We start from the raw sequence: 15,816 nt of genomic DNA, 5'->3' as shown, positions 1-15,816 counted from the left end.
ATGTGTATACGCACGCACGCGCGCGCGCATACACACACACACGATATTAACTATTTTAAATAAATTACCTTGATTTTTTTCAGCTTCTTCTACAGAACCAATGTATTTAGTAGACACTTGATGATTATCCAATGAAGGGTCCAATGCATAACCTGAAAGGAAAAAAGTGCAAACTACTGACTCAATTTTGCCACTTATAATTCATTTTATTACTACCATTCAAATATACCCATTTCACATTTTCTTTCCCAGATATTAAAAATGATCTCTTTAACTATGGACCAAGTCTTCTTTTCTGAGCTCCATTTCTCTTTACCACAATTAATCCATATTCTAGGCTGGACCCTGAATGACTTCAGCAGAATAAAATGTATCTTAGAGGATGAATTTAACATCTAGCTATTATATACTAAAAGCCTTTCTGGCTATGAAATCAACTTTAGTTTCAAACATTTGAAGAGCTTAAAAATACATGTGCATTATATGTTTGGAAGTTTAGAAACTATTTCCTTTTTCTTTTTGGTAATGGATATTATAGTTTATAATATATAAACTATTAAATTAAAAAAGAAATAGGGTAGAAGTTAATCACATAATGTCTAGCTATTATTTTGAAAATGCTATTCTCAAAAGGACTGTCTTTCCTCTAATCTTAATCTATTTCTACTTCAAAATCATTATTTATATTTCTTTGGTAAGAGAAGATAATAAGGATAGCTGGTGTATAGATATATTCCTTCAACTAGTTCGAGTGTGTACCTACATTTGAATGTGGTCTCCAGTGGTCTAAGAGAATGAAGGGAAACAAAGCCTACCTAAATTAACTCAAATCATTTTTTTTTCTTTCCTCCAGTGGGTGTGCTAGGATAATAAACATTTGGTTTAATCTGTTTCACAAAAATCTGGTATATTCACAAAAGAGAGCTGATCATTCATTAGTCTATGGCCTACACCCATGTGAACAATCACAAAATGCATAAAAAGTACTAACTCATTTTTTTAAAGGGCCACATCCTAATGGACATATCTAACATTTTTATTTTGCAGCTAAAGATTAAAGGGAACTAATTTTGGGGAATGGAAAAAGATTTGTCATGAAACATACTTTTAAAACAAGCTAAGGATGTAGGTGCTCAACTCACCCTCGTGATATGCTAGAATAGAACCAACCACCTGGCTATTAGTTCATTTGGATATAGTTTTTTTCAGCATTAAAATATGTTCTTAGCCAGAGAAGAGAGCTTGATGGCAGAAAAGCAGCTTTGGAGTTGAATCTCTGAAATCACAGGTTCAAATCCCATGAGTTATTTTAGCTTTTACCTTTTTGTACCAAACAGTGTTCTATGTGTGATTTTTTAGACAATGAGACTTTTATAAGACTCATATAAAATTCAGACCATCATACCCTGAATTAAAAATTCCCATCTCAGCCATAAAACCTTATTTATTTATTTATTTAAATTTTTTTAAAATTTTTTTTATTGGTTGTTCACAACATTACAAAGCTCTTGACATATCATATTTCATACATTAGATTCAAGTGGGTTATGAACCCCCAATTTTACCCCAAAGGCCGACTGCAGAATCACGTCGGTTACACATCCACAATTTTACATAATGCCCTAAAACCTTATTTAGAATATAAATTCTACCATGGAAGGAGTTTTATGTCTATATAAATGGCATTGTGTGATGTGTTTGGAGAGGTGGAGGTTGAGAGAAGGGTGTCCCTGGTCCTCCTTATCTCTATGTAAGCACCAATCCCCAACTCTTCTGGCCATACACAGTCTTGTTTCAATTAAAGGAACTTACGCTTCCCTCCCGTTTTTCTTTGTGGTAAAGATCTTTTATTGCCACTTGTATCCCCTGCCCCATTCCCTCCTACTCCTGGTGATTAGTGAATAAAATTAGTCTCCTGTTACAAGTAAGAGACATTAAATATTTATCCATATACACTACTACAAATCAGCCAGTGATAGAACAAGCTCTAACTAATACATGGAATTTCAGTCCAAATGGTTTTCTATTACTCTACGTCTCAAATAAATGAATGTATCTGCAGTATAATTCTTAAAGATTCTTGTCTATCTTTCGGAAGCCTATTTTCTATTTTACTTCTTTAATGGAGTTCATGTCTACTTTCTTTAGGAAGTAGCATCTGAAATGGCTATAATAATACTAATTTTATTACTATATCCTTAAAACTATCAATACTAATATTCTGACAGATATTTACACTATAAACAGTGTAGACACTATAAACAATTTGCAAAGAAATGGTTGTGAATAAACGAAAAATCCTTTAAAATCAATGGTCCAGAAAAATCAAGTCAAAATAAACAAACAGTATTTTGATTATCAAACACAGGAAAAAACAATCACATATATGGATCTTAGATAAGGAGAAACAGAACTTTCATTCTAGGTGGTGGTAGAATTGAGAGAACTACTTGACCTACTTTTAGGAATTCATTTACAAAAACAACAGTGAAAAAACCTGCAAAGTTTTATGCTCAATAATATACACTGTCACATAAAAAGGCATTTTACTAGCCGGGTGTGGTGGCACATGCCTGTAATTCTAGTGGCTCGGGAGGCTGAGGCAGGAGGATCTCATCAAAGCCAGCCTTAGCAACAGTAAGGCACTAAAGCAACTCAGTGAGACCCTGTCTTTAAATAAAATACAAAATAGTACTGGGGAATGTGGCTGAGTGGTCAAGAGGCCCTGAATTCAATCCCCTGTAACCACTCCTCTCACAAAAAGAGGGCATTTTACTGCAATATAATATATACAGTACCTTTTTAATAATGAAAACTGGGACCAACTTGAAATCTAATGATACCAGAGATTCTTAAACTATGGTAGTGGACAATTTTAAAAAATTATTTGAAGTATTAAAAAAGAATTTCTAATGTTGAAGATAAAACAATGTTAAAAACGACTATGGTGAGACTACACTATTTATTTAAAATTCTATTTTCCACTTCCATAGTGGAAAATAGTAGTGAACATTTTGAGTGAACTCTGAACAACAGGAAAAAAAAAAAAAAACTTCATTGAGAAGCCCCAAACAAGACCAACAAAGGAACAGTCCAGAACTCAGGAGAAAAGAGAAGAAAATAGGACAAAAAAATTCACATATCCACTGAAGGATTGAGATGGCAGGAGAAACACAATAAACAGGAGCTAAAAACCAACTACACTGCAAATAAATGAGGTGATAATAGGAAATGAGACTATCTTCAATGATAAGGACTCTACAGGCTGGTTCTATGATAAACTAAATGTATTGTAGAATATACATCTTCCAGAAGTTATTTACTGAGATTATAACAATGTTACAACATTTAAAATAGGAAGAAAAATAAGATCAATTTTTATTCTGCATCCAAGCAGTGATATCCCAGAGTTACAAATATGAGACTTAGGTAAAACTGAATTTATGTGCCACCTCCTTAATATGTCTTATAGATAACAGTAGTACAAGATATAAGGAAGGTGTGCTCCATTGTATTTTGTAAATGAGGGACTGTATCAGAAACCCCAAGGTGTAAGAGTGATAAAACAAACAAGTACATAGGAAGCTGGCCTAGAAATCACTATCTGGTCAGGTAAGAACTTTCTATGTAAGACTTATACTAACAGAAGCTATACTTGATCAGTGCTTGAGTGTAAGGAAAAAAAGAGACAGTGCTAAACCTGAGGTTGGTTAACTTATTAAGTTCAAACAAATTGCTCTCAGTTCTAAGATCTATCATAAGAGAGACAGACCATGAAATTCTTAGTTTTGCCACTGGCCATTCCCTCTGACTAATATACTATAGTCTTAAATTGAACTCACTAGTTCAACCTCTGTCCCAGCCGACTACCTTCTAGCAGGAGAGGGGAAAAAAAAAAATATCACTGGCTTTTTTTTTTTTTTTTTTAAATAAGCCCATTTCTAACCCAAGTCTAAAGCCAATTGAGTAGTTTTAAATGCTTATTCTTGCTATAAGGTAACTTAAAAGGAAAAGTAGGTATCGGTATAAATTGAGGTAAGATCCCACCCCTTGTTTTGTTTTGAAGACACTTAAGCTATCTAAATTATTACTTAAGGCCCTTATAAAACCCAAGAAAACAAGCTATTCTTTAAAACTCTGTTTTAGTATTAAAATACAATAAATCGTGATTCAACAGAGTTGATTTTTATATGTGGCACGTTACTTTAGATTTACCCTTACATAAGTAATGGGTATAATGCAATGATGGTCTAGCAATTGGGAGTGTCACTGAAATCTTTTGTTGATTTTAGTGGTATTCAATCTTAAGGACGACTTTTGGCCAATTAAAACCTTGCCATGATGAAACATGATCTAATATATAATAATCCCTTTCATAATGTTTCCATGCATGTTATTTTACACAATTAATTTATGACTATCCTATTTTCTGACATCCCTTAGTGATCAAGAGAAAACATTTCAGAGATAAGATTTGAGAACAGAGTAAAGTTAACTAGGGTATATGATTAAAAAAAAAGTAACTTCTTAACACTTTTTATCAACTTTAACTGCAATCTGCATATAGTGGACATTCAATAGCAAGTGTTCATTACCAAGAACAACAAAAAAAAGTATTATTTTTAAGATCCCAGAATATATCCAGTATACAGAAATCATACTGGATTTAAAAATGACAGTTAAAAATATTAGCTCACCTTTTAATTTATGTAAAATATTTATAGATACAGATTAGAAGTCCATCTGAAAGACTCTAGATTAATACACTTTAAAAGCCAGAAGCTATAATAGATTACTGGACACACAACTCATACTTCCAATAAGGCCAAATTTAAAACTGTTTAAGTCATATAACCTTACCATACGTGGCAAAAGTTCTTCTTTGCTGTTCAAACATGAAATCATTGATATGAGCTGGTTCAGCATAGCCAGAAAGCATATTTCTAGGAGCAGCCATTTGCTGTGTTCTAAAGGGATTTTCTGGTCCAAACTGCAATATTATCAGAAAGAAAAAAAAAGGGGGCGGGGAGGAGGGAAGAAAAACATAAGTTCTGACTATATGAAAGCTAGAATTACTAAAGCTTATACATTTTCAATTTTAAATCAGGGGCTGATTAACCTGTTTGGGAAAATGGTAGTCTCACATGGTTTAGTGCAAATGGGCAATGGTTGGTTAGCAGTTTGTCAGTTCCTGGGACTGAAATAGAAGAGCCCAGCTATTTATTTCAAGAGTTCAGTAGTCACACATGGTTACTAGCTGCTGCATTCCCATTCTGCACAAAGTCCTATTTGGTCATATTGCTGTGGATAATTGAGAATGACTACAGTTTTTTCTAAACCATGATTTGAGGAATTTTGGATGACATTGTGCTAATAATGGCACTATGATATAAGTTTTTGAAAGCCGTATTGCTTTTCTATTAGATTTTGAGTTCCTCAAAAGTAGATATTCAGAATCTTCTATACTTACCACAGTGCCTGGTATATAGAAAGTATTTATGAAGGAAAGATAATCAGAATCCCAGTGGGGGCAAAGAATAGGAAAACAGACAATAAAAATTAAGTGCCTGAAAAAGTTCCTAGGAAAAGATATCACAAATATAAATAAAATTTCTCCACTTTGAAAAGTTACCTTATTCCTACACAAACTAATGTTCTTATTATCTATTTGTTAATGCTTTGAATTTCAAGAATAATTTTCCAAGTTATTTAATCTGATTTGTATAAAAACCCTGAAAACTTAGAGAGGTAGTTTCCTTCTCATCTCACAAAAGAAGAAAAAAGCTGAAGACGATATATTTTACTTGTCCTAGGGTCAAAAGTTTATTAACTGGTAGAACCAAGGCTAGAACAAATCCTAGTTAAGCATCTTATTGCATCACAACATTACTTAAAAGTACAAACATAGGGTCTAACTTGTTAAAAAGTACCAGAATATATTAAGTCCTATTAATTTAATGCTATTATAAAAAGTATTGGGGAAAACCCAACTCTTTTTGTTTTGTTTTTAAATGAAGAAACAAATGAGCTTTCCTCTCTGGAAAGAGTGTAACAGAATATTTATTTGAACTTGAAAGATCCACTGTCCTGATGAAGTATTTTGACATTAGAATATTTTAGGTCACTATCATTAGAAACTGTCTTTTTAATGATGTGTTTACAGAGCCACAAATACAAATTACTGATCTTCCCTTAATCAGTATGCTGTTTTCTCCAGACATCAATATTATACTACATAAAAAATGAATTTAAATGATGTTAGATTATTTGCCTTACATTTTTTTTGCTTTATTTGCTTCCATTTCTGTTTTAAATAACTCAATTTTAAAATACCTGATTTACATACAAAGCTTTTATTACCATTCTAAGTATAAGGATAGTGCAAGACTTTGCAGCCCATATTAGTTCTTCCTGCATCTGCCAATGGATGGAAACATAAGGGGGAAAAATCTATATTGATGAATGCTGGAAATTGTTATCAGTGTCATTCCATCATGAAATTTATTACAGAAACAGAAGTCATGAAACTAAAGCTAATAAAATGATTTAAAAGTTTCCAAAGATGCACTACCTGCCATAGTCATTATCCACAAAGCAACATCTGATATTTCTGGGATGGGGAGATCTAAAATGATAAAAATCCCCAGTGCCCTTATTGTTACTCATATAACATAATAAATTATCAATCGCTGTGCTTATGTATAATCTGCCATTTAAAAAAGGAGATTATAATTTCCAGTCTTACTTTATTAAGATTTTACAAAAAAAAATTCTTCTATAGGCCATACATATCAAACTCATTCTACTTTTTAAAGAAAAATGCTTAAAGTACTATGATTTCTAAACAAATACAGATCCGTATATTAAAGCTAAGTGTATTTTACATATGGTGCTATACTAAAAGCAATCTTAAAATGTGCTTATGTCTTGTAGATGCTTTAGCTGAGACAATAACAACAACAAAATCTAGTGACGGGGGAAGCTGGGTGGGAAAGCTGGGTGGGAGGATTTTCCATCTATTTGAGGCTCACCTTAATTGCCTGATTCCTGGCAGTTATTGGAGCTGAACTCAAAGACATTAAATGACAACAGAGGGAAGCTGAGAACACTATGCAGCAGGACTCAGCTCTTCCCAATTACTCAAAAATATGTCTCCCAGATGTTCATGGTCTCTGTGAACATGCAACTCTTTTAATTCTGGGGTAGACATTAAAAAACAAAACAAAGTACATAAAAAGTATACGAAATTCATTTCCAAGTATTTCTTTTTCCGTTTTGGTAGCTAACCAAGTTTGAGTTAATTTGTGCTCAAGTGATTTATAATAATTTTTACCAATATATAAATGAATATATAAGATCTGTATGTAAATTTATAACATTCGCACAAATTTGGGTTTATAAGCAGATTTAAGTTAGTAAGATATGGGTACTTAACAGATTTTAGCTAAAATGATATCCAAGTACACTAGTGTTAATTACAATATATACATGTAGGGGAGAAAATATTTTAAGCCATATATCTAATAAGGAGTTAATATCCAAAATATATAAGGAACTCAAGCAATTCAGTAGCAAGAAAACAAACAACTGATTAAAAATAGGCAAAGTACCAGAATAGACATTTCTCAAAAGAAGTCATGGCAATAGGTATATAAAAAAGTGTTGACATCACTAATCAGAGAAATGCAAGTTAAATATCACAATATTGCCTTATACCTGTTAGAGCAGTTATTATCAAAAAGATAAATGTTGAGGGATAGAGATGTGATTCATCGGTAGAGTGCTTGCCTAGTGTGGATGAAGCCCTAGGTTTGATCCCCAGCACTGACAGGGGATAACAAAACAAAACAGAAAAAGACATATGTTAACAAGTGTTGGAGAAAAGGAACCCTTGCTTATTGTTGATGAGAATGTAAATTAGTACAGACACTAGGCAACACAGTATGGAGGGTGCTCAAAAAATTAAAAATGGAAACTGATCTAGCAATCTTATTACTGGATGTATATTCAAGAAGGAAATGAAATCAGTATGTCAAAGAAACGTTTACTCCCATATTCACTGCGGCATTATTTACAATAGACAACATAAGGCATCAAACTAAGAGTCCTCCAAATGATGAGTGGGTAAAGACCATGTGGTGTGTGTGTATACATATATATAGATATTTGTATATGTACATGCACACGCATACATAATGAACTGCCTTGCTATTCAGTTTTTAAAAAAAGAAGGAAATCCTGTCATTTGTGGCAACACAGATAAACCTGGAAGACATTATGCTGAATTAACTAAGCCAAGTACAGAAAGACAAATACTCTGTGACCTCACTTACAGGTGGAACTGAAAAAAAGTTGGATATATAGGCAGAAAGCAGAATGGTTACTAGGAGTGAGGGGGTGAGGAGGTGATGGGTAGTGTTGTCAAAGGATACAAATTTCAGTTAGAAGTAATAAATTCAAGAAATCTTATTTTGTACAACATGGTGATTTAGTTAATAGCAATGTATTGCATTGTTTTTTTTTTTTTTTTTTTTTTTGGTATTTAGGATTGAAATACCAAATACCAATACTGAACCACATCTCCAGCCCTATTTATTTTTTATTTTGAGCTTAGTTACCTAGGGCCTTGCTAAGTTGCTGAGGCTGGCCTTGGCCTTGAACTTGTCATCCTACTGTCTTAGCCTCCTGGGATACTGGGATTACAGGCATGTACCACCATGCGTGGCCAATGTATTGTATTCTTAAAAATCTCGAAGAGAGTAGATTTGAAGTGTTCTCACCACAAAAAAAAGGTAAGTATGTGATGTTTGCTTATGTTAAGTAGCTTGACTTAGCCATTTTATAGTGTGTGTGTGTATATATATATTTTTCAAAACTTCATGTTTTTGCAGTAAATAAATATGCTATTGTCAATTTCAGAAATAAATTAATTTTAAAAATACACATTTAAACCTGGTGCAGTGGTGCATGCCTATAATCCCAGTGGCTTAGGAGGCTGAGGTAGGAGGGTCGAAAGTTCAAAGCCAGCCTTAGCAATGGCAAGTTGCTAATCTACTTAGTGAGACTCTGTCTCTAAGTAAAAATACAAAACAGAGTTGGGGATGTGGTTCAGTGGTTAAGTGCCACTGAGTTCAATCCCGGATAACCCCTCTCCACCACCACCAAAAAACAAACAAACAAACAAACACATTTTTAAGTACTAACTTAGATCACTATATCCAAAGAATGTATGATGTTCCCAAAAGAGGTAAGCATTCTTACATCTTTCAACTGTGTAATGATTTACTTATATAATTGGGTGAAAAACATTTTTAATTTGTGAAGATACTGGTAGATAACTCCCAGAGATTTAGTATAAAGAAGTGGTTCTCATAAGTCTTCAGTAGGCAGAGTACTTGACAGTCAATATCTTAGTAGTATATCATTATATCATAGGAATTCAGAAAATTTATACTAGTCAAAATGGACAACATGAAATCATAATACTAAGTTCACATATAAGAAAAAAATTATTAAACTAAGATTATTATTGTTAAATTTTTCATTAATATTTATAGCAAAGGGCCATTAACTGAACTGTTTTCTACAAATTAGGAAAAGACCACAATTCAATTTGCTGACAGAATAATTTTGTAAGATGTATGCAAAGTTTATTACTTGAATAAGAAAATTTCATTAGTGCTGGTTCCATGACCTTGAGCCTCAATTTCCTTATAAAATAAGAGATAAGATATGATTTCTAAAAAGTTTATTCTAGCTTTAATATTTATAGCAGCCCTTACAGCCAGATTTTTAACAAAATTGGCTTTTTCCCCCCTCTTAACTTTTATATTTTTTTCTTAAATAGCATTATTTTAATGAGTCTGGAATTCTTCCTGAGACCTATGGGTTTTATGAGTTAGAGAAGCTAATAAATACAGCTTTTTTTCTAAGCAGATTCAAAAAGAATTGAGTAAAATGAAGAAAATCACTAGACTGAAACAATGGCTATTATCTCTTCAAATTCTATCCATTATTTGACAAAACTTATCTGTTTAAACTTTTCCATTTAGGAAAAGTCCTTGGTTGGGAGGAAGGAATAATATTTTATAGAATTAGTAATCTGTTTATTTTTCAAAACTAGCAAAGTCAAAGGAATAGAGATATATACCCTACAAACTCCACAACATTCTTTAAACTAGTCTTCCAAATATATAGAGAGTATTAAGAGTGAACTGACCAGAATCCTCAAAAATGTCACTTGCTGATGACTTATTTGCTATAAAATAGGGATAAAGATTTCATAAGGTTATAGGGAAGGCAAAAGGAGAAAAGGTATGTTAATTCCTTAGTATGATACCTAGCACACATTAATAAATATGACAATAAGCATGGTAGTTTTATCTTGTTAGTCTCTATCTCTGTTCTTTTTTGTCATAAAACTCTTATCAAATAAACTTTTCTAAAAATTCTGTTTTGATTATGCTACTTCCCCGCTTAAGACCTTCAGAAATCTATCATCTATTAAATCAAGAACAAACCTTCACCTTGGCTCCCAAAGCCCAGTGCAAAATTATACAAAGCACCATTCTAATCTTTTCTCTCTACTCACTCCCACTGATAATGACTAAGGCATTCCTCCTCTTTAGATCTTTTTTGATTTGGCTCCCGATATTCCTTACTGCTTATAATCTTTCCTCATAAAAGCCTACCCAATCATCAATACCAATACTATTAATATAAATAACAATATTAACTACTACTTGTTAAATGCCTGCCCTGTGCTAGAGCATTTCCTAACCACATCAAACATGATCTCAGGACAGTAGAAATTATCTTAATTTTATCTGTAAGTAAACCAAGAACATTCAAGGTCATGTAAGAGATACCAGGTAGTCTACTGAGCTCAAAATCTCATGCTCTTCACTTGGATTGTATTTCCCATTTCAAATACTACTTCTTTCATGGAACTTTAAAAAGAAAAACTGGAAGCAATCTCTCCTTAAACTTGAATAGTACCCTGGAGGCATTACAGGAAATAGTATGGTATCTACCTTTTCAAAAAACACACTTAGCACACACTCTTTGACAAAATACTAGCTTAAGAAGAGGGACTATACCTTGCTTTTAATATGTATCCTCAAAATACAGAAACTTGAATTTAATCTAGCAGAGTTGCTACTGGCACCTTCTGCCAAGTGATTCAGATCCTAGTCATAAAGCAGAGTTCATAATTTGTCATAGCACAGATGACTGACTCATTTGGCAATAAGGAAAATGATAATTTGGCTTCCATTTTAGATCCCATCACTTCTTCCTTAAATTGTTAACAAGTGTGGAAGTGTTCCAAATGTAAACTAGTTTATATATTTAAGATGGGGCTCCCAAATATGAAAAAAAAAGAGCTGAACATTAAAGCGTTGATAATCCCACAGAGAATGATAGGCCTATTGCCTTATGAATATCACCACAAAAACTTTTAACTGACCTTTTAAATTTTTCTTCAAAGTTATGGAAACTTATCATTACACAACAATTTAGTTATGCATAAGATTTCAAAATTCAAAAGCAGACTTCATAGAAAATAAGTTGACATCCAAATGTCATACACCACACTAATTCCCAATTTTCTCAATTTAGTAGCTCGATTTTATTGAAGTACTTTTTATTTTAAAAATCATGAAGCATATATATAATGTACAACCTCTCTTCAATGGGCCAGCTGAGACAATACATAGGGATTTGACACAGCCTCCAGTTTAACGAGCTAGAAGGATTTAAGAAATAATGGAATAAAACTTAAAATGTACTATAGGTTTTGCTTACTGAATGCTCAGAGAACAGCTGGAACATTACATATCTGGCTGTGCTACATATTCAGTGGCTTTCTTTTAAGTGACTATGGAAACTGAAGTGGGTAAAGTATATGAAATAACTGTAGGATTCTGATATATCAGAAAGTATATACCATAAATAAAAATTATTTTAAAAGTACCTCACTTTCTACCAAGATACCATATAATATAGTTTCTTACATTTACCTTTAACATGCTTCTTAAATATTCTGCTATTCAAATCTAATATTTTATAATTTTATACTTTTCTGGCCTTTGGGTCAATCAAGCACTTTTTTCCATTTAATATTTAAAAATGTTAACTTCTTCCACATACTGTCCTATATGGATAATACTCCAAGACCTCCTTAAATGAACAAAAGGAATTATTTCTACTTTTTTCCTCCCCTCTGTTTTATTAGAGCTTCTATTACCATTTATACCAAGGGAAAAAAAATCCACTATCATACTTTGTTTCACTCAGTATCAAAGTATGTTAGTATGACATTTCAGAGGCATTTTTAACCAAATGTTTCCTACTATACTATGTACTGATGCTAATAAAACAAAATTTTTTTCTTTGTGGTTAATTACAATACTTCCTTGTCAATGGCAAAGGAACAGTTACGTTCTCATCAAATATTTTCAGATTACCTTTTACAAAAGACATAAATCCATAGTATCATATATTTCTATGCAGATGGAGAAGCAGCTAATTTTAAAAAATATTTTCACAAAAACATACTATTTATATCTTTGGAGAATACAAAGATATATTTTCCAAAGGTTTAAATAGTATACTTTCGTGAGAAAACTTTAAAATTCACCAACTGTTTGTCTTCTTATATATAATTTAAATCCTTTAGCAAGAAGCAGAACCTTGAATATGTTTTCTTACCTCAGGAGCAAACATAGTCTCATAGGTAGGATTATATTGAACTTCTTTGACAGCAGGGTCAAGGTGAACTCCAGTTTCTAAATCTTCCTAAAAGAAAACCAAATGAATATTAAAGACTGGATAAGCAATTATTTTATTTCAGATACTACATCAAACTCACACCCGTATTTTTTAACACCAACTTTATGATTATTACCTTAGTACCATATGGTTAATAATTCTAATAATCAAAGATTAATAATATATATATAAGTATAATATAACAATCATTTTCTTTTCAAAATACCAAATTTATTAAGTAAAAATTAAAAATTTCTAAAGAAGTTAACACTACCAAAAGTCTTACAGTTTCTAACTCTTCTTTTTTATTAACTCAAAAAACCCTGATCCTCCGCTGGTTGCAGTGGCACACGCCTGTAATCCCAGCAGCTTGGGAGGTTGAGACAGGAGGATGGAGAGTTCAAAGCCACCCTCAGCAAAAGCGAGGCATTGATCAATTCAGTAAGGCTCTGTCTCTAAATAAAATACAAAATAGGGCTGGGGAAGTGGCTCAGTAGTGGAGTGCCTGAGTTCAATCCCTGGCACTCAAAAACAAACAAACAAACAAACAAAGCTTGATCCTCTAGTTCCAAATTCAAAACAGGCACTTCTTTTTTATTTAGCAAACTTTTTAGATGTGTAAACAGATGGCACTCTCTTAGATATGGCAGAAGAAACAAAAGGAAACAGCAGATTCTCAGTCTTCTAAATCTGAAGTCTTACAATCCATGTCAATGTTTCAACCTTCTTAAATTAATTTCCCAGGTTAATGAACATAATAAAAGTCTCATTTTCACTGCAGAATCACTGGCAGTCTATCTTTTTAACCCTACCACTTAACAAGTATACATCAATTCCCAAATTGGCTTCTCCAGCCTGAACCTCTCTCTTGAACCCTACAGCCTTATATATTCAAACCACTGGACCTGGCATCTTTTCTCCCATGCCCGGTATCTAACAAACATCTCAAATTATGCCTGGTCTCCCGGCCCCAACAAAGCCTTCTAGTCTTCTCTAAGTTAATCATGATTACATCATTATAGTTGTTCAGGTGAAAACCTCAAGTTATCTCTGACTATTCTTTCTTCACACTCTATATTCAATCCATCAGCAAATGTGCCTTCCCTCTATGTCCAGAATGCAACCACTGCTCATCACCTCAATTCAACTTAGCATCTTGTATCTGAATCATTATAATAGTTAATTAACTGCTTTCTGCCTTTGCCTATGCACAGCCTCAATCCACATAGGAAATCAAGGCAATTCTTTCCAAATATTAGATTATGTTATTGCTGTACCCAACCCCTGTATCTTCCCCATTCAGAGTAAAAGCCTGATAAAAATCTATAAGGACCATTATAGTTATTCTCAGAAAGAGGTCATGATTTCCCAGGAGAGTTTTACAGGGCATTTTTTTTTTTTTGTCATCCTGTTTTGTAATGCCTGACCATTCATATATCAAAAACATATTTTTCCTTTAGTTAGGGTATTCAAGCTGTATTGAGAATTTTAAGAAAATTAAACACCTATGAATTATATTTCAGTAATGCCAGCTTATAAAATTGCTATTATAAAATAAGGATCCTTAGTGTAATATGTTGAAAATCCACCCTCCATGATCTGCCCTGCCCCAGCAACTTCTGTCTTCATCTAGCACTAGGCCTATGCTCACCTTACCCCAGCCTCACTGGCTCATGTGTTATTTCTGGAATATACCAAAGGACAATCCTGCTTCAGGGGCTCTGCATCTGTTCTCTCTTTTTGAAATATTTTCGCCTAAATATCCACAAGACTTTTCTCTCTTTTTAAATCTCTTGCTCAGTTTTTTTTTCCTGCTTTACCCTTACCTTACTTTATTTTTATTCATTTACCATCACCTGATATATTATTATCAATCTTCCTCCACTGAAAATGTAAGGTACACAAGGTAGGTTTTATATGCACAATCAATCCATAGGACTACTGCAATCATGTTATCATCTTTACTGTTGGCCTCTCATTGATGGTAGAATACACCCGTAAACACCATACATTGGAAGGGACACTGCAAAGTTTGCAAAATAGGTGGAACTTCATAAAGTTGACAGTGATATAGACAATACCACAAATGAATGTCTGGTAGTTAGGCTAGCCAAGGAGTAAAGAAAAACCAATAAGAGAAATAATATCACAGGCACACAGTTATTGTTCCAAAATCTTACCACTCTTAAAACATCTTACAAAAACTACTTTACCAAAGCAGGCTATTTATTTTCAAAGATATAGTCTATCAGCTATTATCCTGAAATTTCTCTCCTGTTTAGTTTTAAAACTCTCCATTTCTTGGCTTTTTCTTATCTTTCTCATGACTTCATTAATTCCCCCCAACATTTTTTTTTTTTCAGCCCTGACTCCACTCCTGGCTTTTGGATGTTCAAATCCAACTACCTACTGAATTTCATTATATATGGATGTGACAGCATGAAACACCACCCTAGAGAACATATCATTCCCCCATTACTCCATCTTCATAAACAAACCAGGCACTGAGTCTTTCTCATTCTACCTGTGAATATTTCTCCAGCAATCCCATTTCTATCTTCCCTGTCCAAATTCTAGCTACCACTGTCCTCGTTCAGAGCTTCGGCACATCTTGCCTAGTTTATTATAGTACTCCTTATCTGGTTTAATATACCCCCACTTTTAACACATTACACTGATGACTAATTTTTTTTTTTTTAAATAACAAGCACTCTGATGCTTTTTGTGCCAGCAGCATGTTACTGCCTTGTATCACAGGCATTCACTTTGTTATCTGAAAATAAATTATCTTATTTTCCCTGATTTCTTCCCATCTTCTGGCCTTAGGAAAACTGCTTTGTTGTCTACAGTCCTAAAGAATGTTGCATTCTTGATAGTACTTGTGATATGTTATTGGTTGCACAGCAATTACTTACATTTTAAATCCTTACTACCTAGTAGAATGCAGGGCATTCAGCACATGTTCAATAAACACTTGTTAAAATACAGGGAAGAAAGAAAACAAATCCATAGAGAAATTAAGTAGGATAAGGATAACTAAAGATC

At 33.1% G+C, this 15,816-nt stretch overlaps 1 protein-coding gene across 1 annotated transcript in view; it reads right to left on the bottom strand.

Annotated features, from left to right (window-relative positions):
- The window catches only part of CDC40 (cell division cycle 40), a 47,092-nt gene that overhangs the window by 22,053 nt on the left and 9,223 nt on the right, over positions 1-15,816 (bottom strand). Inside the window, exons 3-5 of the mRNA XM_081294023.1 lie at positions 12,712-12,798; positions 4,861-4,990; positions 69-152 (exon numbers count right to left, since the gene is read on the bottom strand). Of these exons, the coding sequence (XP_081150149.1) occupies positions 69-152; positions 4,861-4,990; positions 12,712-12,798 (301 nt within the window). The remainder of the gene's footprint in view (positions 1-68; positions 153-4,860; positions 4,991-12,711; positions 12,799-15,816) is intronic.

Source organism: Spermophilus citellus (assembly GCF_964194105.1).
Source record: "Spermophilus citellus genome assembly, chromosome: 5".
Taxonomy (NCBI): domain Eukaryota; kingdom Metazoa; phylum Chordata; class Mammalia; order Rodentia; family Sciuridae; genus Spermophilus; species Spermophilus citellus.
Note: the sequence above shows the minus strand (reverse complement) of the source record. Positions and strands in the feature narration are given on the sequence as shown.